The sequence below is a fragment of the Pinus tabuliformis genome, chromosome 1_2 (assembly GCF_031772625.1).
Source record: "Pinus tabuliformis cultivar Carrire ecotype Pingquan chromosome 1_2, CPIR1, whole genome shotgun sequence".
In the NCBI taxonomy this organism is placed as follows: Eukaryota; Viridiplantae; Streptophyta; class Pinopsida; order Pinales; family Pinaceae; genus Pinus; species Pinus tabuliformis.
In genome coordinates, this window is record NC_142298.1 from 382,418,448 (window position 1) to 382,426,133 (window position 7,686).

At 37.7% G+C, this 7,686-nt stretch overlaps 1 protein-coding gene across 1 annotated transcript in view; it reads left to right on the top strand.

Annotated features, from left to right (window-relative positions):
* The window catches only part of LOC149205969 (alpha/beta-Hydrolases superfamily protein), a 217,051-nt gene that overhangs the window by 29,324 nt on the left and 180,041 nt on the right, over positions 1–7,686 (top strand). Inside the window, exons 2-4 of the mRNA XM_089397554.1 lie at positions 3,872–4,160; positions 4,819–4,861; positions 5,148–5,205. Coding sequence (XP_089253680.1) covers positions 3,872–4,160; positions 4,819–4,861; positions 5,148–5,205 — 390 coding nt within the window. The remainder of the gene's footprint in view (positions 1–3,871; positions 4,161–4,818; positions 4,862–5,147; positions 5,206–7,686) is intronic.

The following is a 7,686-nucleotide window of genomic DNA, read 5'->3' on the forward strand; positions in this document are numbered from 1 at the left end:
AAATAGAAGATTTCCATGTAAAATAGAACAAGAGAATGCATGCAAGTCAATCATACAATGAGCAAAAATAATCTCAACTTTTATTATAATGTATAAACTGGGTTTTACATGCTGGAATAACAAAAATAGCTGAGATAACTGAGATAAAACTGGCCTCAGAGATCTGCTCCAATGCTGCACGAGCCCTCCACCAAAACTGAACCAAACTGCCACTGCTAAGCTCTCCTGTGAAGTCTGGGTGAACTCACCAAGGGGAGATGGGTACTCGCCCAATCTCACTAAATCACCCGAGGGTTTCTGTCCTGGGGCTACCAATGGAGTAGAGAATCGGGTTCTCAACCTCTCATACAAGAAACAATATCAAAATCCAAGATGTCCTCCAATGGCCTCCTCCTCCTCTTTTATAGATCTGATGGACCCCTCTAGAACCTTCTATTTTATTATTATTTTAATCATGGAGCACTTTTCCCTCTTTTATTTTAATTAAAATATTCTTTTTAATGCGGGAAAAAGGTAAATTGGCCACCATGTCTCCTCAGGTCACTGAAACTCACATCCAAAAGTCCCATCATGTAGATCTTCTCGTTCCGGTTCCAACAAGCTATTACACTGAGGTGTTCCATCAATTAATTTCCTCGGAATGCCACCTCGAGCATAATTAATTAAGTTATGCTCAATAATAATGTTGATTTTTAAAAGTTGTCGGAATGCAATGGAATGAAAGGAAAACTGTGCTGATGATGGAATATGCCAAGCGAATGCAATCAAATCCCATAAAAACAACTCAAAGCTCCATCAGGACCCCTGATGACATAAACTTGCTCCATTGACTTGGCCATCCCCTGTCCTGGAAATCCACCCTGGCTGTACTATGAAGAAGAATAAAAATGGGGACATGACAACCTCTTGCACCTTTTTATCAGTTAATGAGAATTCTTAGTTGGTTTTTTGTTTAACATTGTTGCATCATTGTTTACGTTATGGATATTTAATTTACTTTCCGTGTTCGTTAACTCATTTGTTGCACCTTAACATTAGTGACTGTGTGGATGCTAAGTTGAACATCTTGCAGTTTGTGTTGTGGTTCCGCTAATTCCACTAATGCATTCCCTCAAAGGATCACTAGATTTCCTTGGTTATGTAGGAAGGGGCATCTACTGTGCCCAGATGTGTTAATCTTGATCTACATGTATAATGATTTCTAATCTAATATATGTTGCATTTCCAACAAAAATAATAGTTTTTGATATATTTTAAACCTTATTTGCTCATTTCAAATATGGAATGCTTCATAAGAAATGTTTCTATTATTTAGCCATGCTGACAATGCACATTGATTTTGTAAATCTAGTTGCCTAGAGGTCGTACAAGCTCTTTTTTGTGTATGTTCTTAAAAAAGCTCCTCTAGACCAGTTCCCACTAGGGCCTTTTGTGCATGACACAACTCGACTACTTGCCCCTCCACCATTTCAAATACTCTAAGATCCATTACCTTATTCCCCCAATGACCTATAGAGAGTTGTGGTGGACAATTGGTGTCTGCCCAAGATCATCCACCCTGGTCCCCTTAGTGTTAGTTTCTCTCTAGATGAGTTTGTAAGAGAGTATATCAAACCCTTCTTGGTGATTGAGGTCACGACAGGGGAGTCCTCTTCTTCTTCCCCCTCTTATCTTGCTTCTAGCTCAGATGTGTCTTGATTTCTACTGCCATGTTCCTTTTTCCGGTTTCCCTTATGGCGTGGTCAGTATGGACTTCCAGGGTTGGAGGCAGCTAGGTCACATGAGCAAGTTTACTCCATCAGCGGGTCTAGGAGCTTCTGGAGGTGCTTTATAGGGTTTTGAGGAGTTTTTATGGGATCTGATGGCATTTGCTTGGCATATTCCATCATCCGCACAACTTGCCTTTTGTTTCGTTGCATTCTGACAACTTTCGGAAAATGGGGTTATTATTGAGCCTAACTCAATTAATTACACTTAAGGTGGCATTCCAGGAGGAATACTTGATGGAATACTTAGTATAATAGCTCATTGGAACCAAAACAAGAAGATCTACAGGATGAGATGGTGGGAAGTGACTTTCAATGGCTTGAGGAGGGATGACGACCCATTTACCATTTTCCGGAATTAAAAAGGTATTTTAATCAAAATTAAGGAGGGAAAACGTACTAAGTAATTAAAAATTAAAATAATAATAAAATAAGGCTTCTAGAGCGGTCCATCAAATCTATAAAAGAGGAGGAGGAGACGATTTGAAGACATCTTGGAGTTGAGCTTCTGTCTTGTGGAGATGTTTGGAGAACCGGGAGTTTGCAGCTTCAGCAATAGCCCCAGGATGGCAACCCTTGGGCGGTTCAATGAGAGTGGGCGAGTACCCATCTCTCCCCTTGGTGAATTCATCCAAAATTCACAGGAGAGATTAGCAATTGCAGTTCAGTCCAGTTTTGGGAGGCCAGTGCAGTTTCAGGGCAGATTCTTGAGGCCAACTTTCCATCTCAGCTATATTGGCTGCATTGGCATGTAAACCCCAATTTATCTATTATAATAAAAGCTGAGATTATTTTCTGCTCATCATATTGTTGAATTGCCGAACTATATTTGTTATATTTTACATGACAATCTTATGTTAAATGAATGGATTTTTATATATAGCATCTTTGTTGAGTTAATTCTCAGAATTTTTCTATCTGGGATATTACATCTGCCTTATATGTTCAACATGGGTTTTGCTTTGAATCTGTATTATTTTTTAGTACTACTGTCTAGCTTTTGGGCCTTATGCATCTTGTAGATTGGGTTAGGAGTTTCTTTTGTACTCCTCCTATGTATTTACATTGGTTGTACTTTTGAGTCCCATTGATTGTACATTGGTTGTACTTCTGAGTCCCATTGGAAATTACTAAAATTATATTATCTAGCACTCTTCTCCACAATCACTGACTTTTGAAGGCCTATTATTGTGTGAAAGTTGTAGAGATTGGGGTTGCATATCATTCTTTTGGATTGTATGTTGGCCTAATATGGCTATGTATGGAATACAGTATGCAAGAATCAATGATAATGCCAATGCCGCTTCCACATAATGTCAGCTGAAAGTCGCCTTTATCTTTTATATGTAATGTAGTCTCCTGCTATGGATGTTTCTTGTTGATGGAGTACTGATTGAGAAAACAATCTTTAAGTCATGATTTTTAGAAATGAGGAACAGTCACTATTTGCAAAATTAAAATGAAATTGTTCACAAAAACCATATGATATGAAGACAATGCCATGCCAGCATTCCCAACCAATATGCATGCTATTTATCTGCTGCTTCTATGTTGTACAGATCCTGTGTTTAGCTTTTAACCTTGTCACTTGTATTATATACAGATTAATTCTACGAGTGAAAATGGTATACCAATTGGTGCTCATGTTTTGTAGATATCAATCACTTATTAAGACTGAACTATCTCTAGACTATAATTGTCAGATTTGACGAACATTGCCTATGCATGGGAATTGGAAATGCAAAAAAGGGAAAAGTTCCCAGTCATCATCATATGATACTATCCATGTTCTACCTATCGCTTGTCCTAAACATATTTACTTTTTCAACTTCCATAACTGATCTCTAATAGGAGTTTTACTGTGATGAGACATAGTTGGCTCAGTGTCGGGTACCTGATCTCTAGTAATCTTGAGTTCCTATTGGAAAGAACATCAATATGCAGGGGAAGATTAAGAGAGTGGTACCAAGAACTATATATGTGATTATTGAGAATGTATTGCATTCTGTCTCATCGTTTCTCATTTTAAGTTTTGGTTAACCAGTGAGCTTGTGCCATATTACATCTTTTTCTTGATTTTCAATGCAAAATTTTTGAACATGCAGGTTTGGCTGGTACCCATGATTCATGGTATCCTCAAATTAAAGGCCTAACAGGGGTTGACATTCCAAATGAAGAAAAAGTATGTCACACAAAGGATAAAGATGGAGATGACGCAGAATGTTCAACTGATGAATCACATAGCTCTAGTTTTTCGGATTCTCAAAAAATGCCAGAGTTTTTGGTTCATAATAAGGATGAAGAAGTATCCTTGAAGAACTCTATCCAGGTCTGCTCTTTCGACAATCGGGGTGTTGGAAAAAGCTCTGTGGCAAAGGATAAATCTTATTATACGTGAGTTGCATGCTATCCCTACCAAGGCAAACATATTCCAGTGTAAAATAAGAAGTAAATCTAGACGCGAGTTTGTCAGTTGATTGTTTCTTCTTAGAAGAAAAATGTTATCATTTATGAACACCTATCTGTTTTGAGGATTCATCTACTGATAAATTATTGGTGTTGTTTTGGCAATCTAAATCAACTGTCCATAGAATACAATTTGGCATAGGGTCAATTGATACCCATTTCAGTCATAACTGCTATCTTGGCTTCGTTCCTTTTTTTTCATTACATATACACAATTTATAGAGGAGAGTGCTTTCATGTTGAAGGATGTTACAATTGAAATCTGCAATCTAAAAATAGTGAGGCCTTTGCTCTTTTATGCATCTGATATTACTGATATTGTTAAGATTGGCAAGAAATGACGTGGATCATTATAATCTAATGATATGTATAGGTATTCTCTTACCTATCCTTTTGTACTCTATAAATAGGATTCCCTTTGACTGCATAGAACCATCGAGAAACATTTTATCAAATATTTCATATATTATTTGTTCAATGGACATTTCCTGGATGTCTTAATGAATCAAAATTTGCAAGGATGCAAACATGCATTTTATGAAATGTTTGGAATATTATTCAGGAAATGATTTTGTTGTCTTTGCAGGGTCCTTAGTCACCCTGAAAGGCTGAAACATGGCGGGTGGGAAGTCTGTTTTAAATTTAACTCTGCTTTCTAGCCCAAACCCTCACAGCTTCATTTATTTTGCATTTTTTATTACATGCTTTGGAATAACTATAGTTCAATCTAATTTGATATACCTGATCAAAAATAGGTTTTAACCATTATGAGTGATCTAGTTAGTGAGAAGACACTGAATTTATTCAGTTGTTTGGTATAAAGCTCATATACACTCAGACCAAGTGGAGAAAGCATTTCTTATGAATAATCTGCCAATATTTATAGGGATTCAATAACATTGGACTCTTATGAAGAAAGCTCATATTAGCATTGCTGATAGTGACTGGTTTGCTGTGAACTGGAAGGGAGTAGGTAAGATTAATGTTATTCAAGATGTCCTACATTGTTTGGACGATGGGATAATGCTATAAGTTGTCTTCTAGAAGGATGAATGACATAATGTGCACTGTTATGCTTGCACTGTTTATTCCTCTTTAACTCATGAAAACGGAAGACAAGATTTGATAAGCGTGAGATATATATATATATTATTCAAATTATATACATATTAATACAATGTATGTGTTGAAATTTCTAAGTCTAACCCGTTAGAAATTTTCCTACACTATCTGGTTTATTCTGCCTACTTGTTTAATTACTAACAAGTTATTTAACCATATAAATACTAAAATAAACACAATGCAGTTTCAACCATCTACAGATCATCAGCTGAAAGAAATAGACAAACACATAAGGGACACCGTTATTTTTTGACAATCGTCCCCGGAAAAGCCCAACTTGGGAAAACTAGTGCAGCAGTTTTGAGGGTTTTATTATTAAGCAACTTTTCTTGAGTACAACTGGGTGCCAAACTAGCTCACCCGACAGAGAAAATAATCTGGTAGTAATACCTCTCTTCAGAAGAAGATATTTTGAAAGTATGCTCCATGATACTCTCTCCAACGTCTCTCTGAGGCACTGCGTCAGCCTGAAACCCTTTGTGATAGTTCTCTGAGGCTTTGCGCAGCCTCTCTGGCCCTTTGCGTCACTTCTGCAGCCTCTGCGTCACTCATGCAGGCTCTCTGGCCCTCTGCGCAGTCATTGCTGGCCTCTGCGTGGCTCCTGCTGGCTCTGCGTCTGCCTCTCTGCCTCTGCGCTGGTCTTCCAACACTATCTCTGCCTCTCTGCCCTGCACTCATTGCCCTTCGCTGCAACTCTGATCACTGGTTCGATTTCTCTTAGCAAACCCCGCTCTAGAAATTCGAACTGACTGATCACTCTGGTTTCTCTCCAACTGACCCTCAAGCCTCCTCTTATACTTTTTCTGTTGATTCTTCAATGGCTGAGATTACATCTCTAATCAATGGCTAAGATTAGATTTTGCTTGATCTATCTCATTTAGAACCTTCTAACCCAGTTTTATATTAATACCCATTAATATTTTTATTTTCCTAAGTTTAGACTTAGGAACCCATTAAAAATATTAATTATTTTAATATCTCCTTCACCGAGTAGAATCTCCCCAAACCATTTTTGGGTCTTGGAGTCTCTTGTGCTTTAGTCTCTCCACCAATTTTCATGGCTAGAGCACATCTGATGCTACCCCAAATCAACATTATGGTCATTGGTTTCATCATCCAAGAGGTCTCTTGGACTCCTCATGACTCTTCAAATTTACTTGTGGCTTTTCACCTTCTTCACAAGTGAATAATATGAATTTACATAATTCTAAGGATTATATTTCCAACATTTCCCCTTTTAATTTGAAGGGGTGTATGCTGAGTCCAAGAAGAGAGCTAAAATATAGAGGTATATAGAAACCAATGTTGGATGTGCTTTATGCATATGGTGGTTTAATGAAGACCACAAACCGAGTGGGTAGTAGAAGTCGAAGTCTTATACAGGTGGTGCTTTAAGGAAAACCATAAATCAAATGGATAGTAGAAGCCAAAGTCTTTTACTTGTGGTGGTTTAAGGCTGACCACTAACTTTGGAACTTGGCTCGAAGTAGTTTATGGAACAATTTTGAATATGGCTAGAGGCTGATGTCTTCAACAAAGTAGAAGTGCTCCCTCATGATGGTTTTAATATGACCACAAACTGTTGAAATGGTGGTTTGAAGATGACTACAATTTTTTTGTCTAGTAGAAGCAATAAGCCTTCTATTGAATGGTGGTTTCAGGAGGACCACAAACCAAATGGTTGTTTTAGGATGAAAACAAACCATATCACACTCATGGAACATGGCTTTGTCTTTGGCTACAACTTTGACTCTGGCTCTAGGCTTTGGTTCTGGTTGTGGATCAGGCTCACTTGATATGACTTCGAAACTAGTCGTTGACTATCAATTCCCCCCTCTCAAATAGAAGATGAGAAGATGAAAATATCTCCGTTGATGTGTCAATACTCGAGAATGAATTCTACGATATGACTGATATATCTTCTTGGTTGTTGAGGACTATTGCCAAGAAACGATCCATCTAAAGTGAATCTTTGCTTTTGTAGGTTTTTTGTGACTGGAAAAAATGTTTGAATGCTGAGTATGTTTTCGAAAATGCTCACAAGGGTGAAGATCAAAACATTGATCTTTCATGTGGTCAAATCGATGACAATGTTGGCATTTGAGAATTCAATGTGGATGTGGAGCAAGAGAAGATGAGATTTTTTGAAGAAACCCAATGCTCAAACACTAGATTGGTTTAGAGTAGTTTGGAATGTGAAAGTAACTTTCTTTTTCATGTCAAGACTGGTTCTGTGCATGTTGTGATGACTTCTTCCTAAGTCCTAATGATGGGCTTGGGAAGTGCAAGATGAACTTTTTTGTGATTTCATTTGAATCTGCTCCTGAAGTGG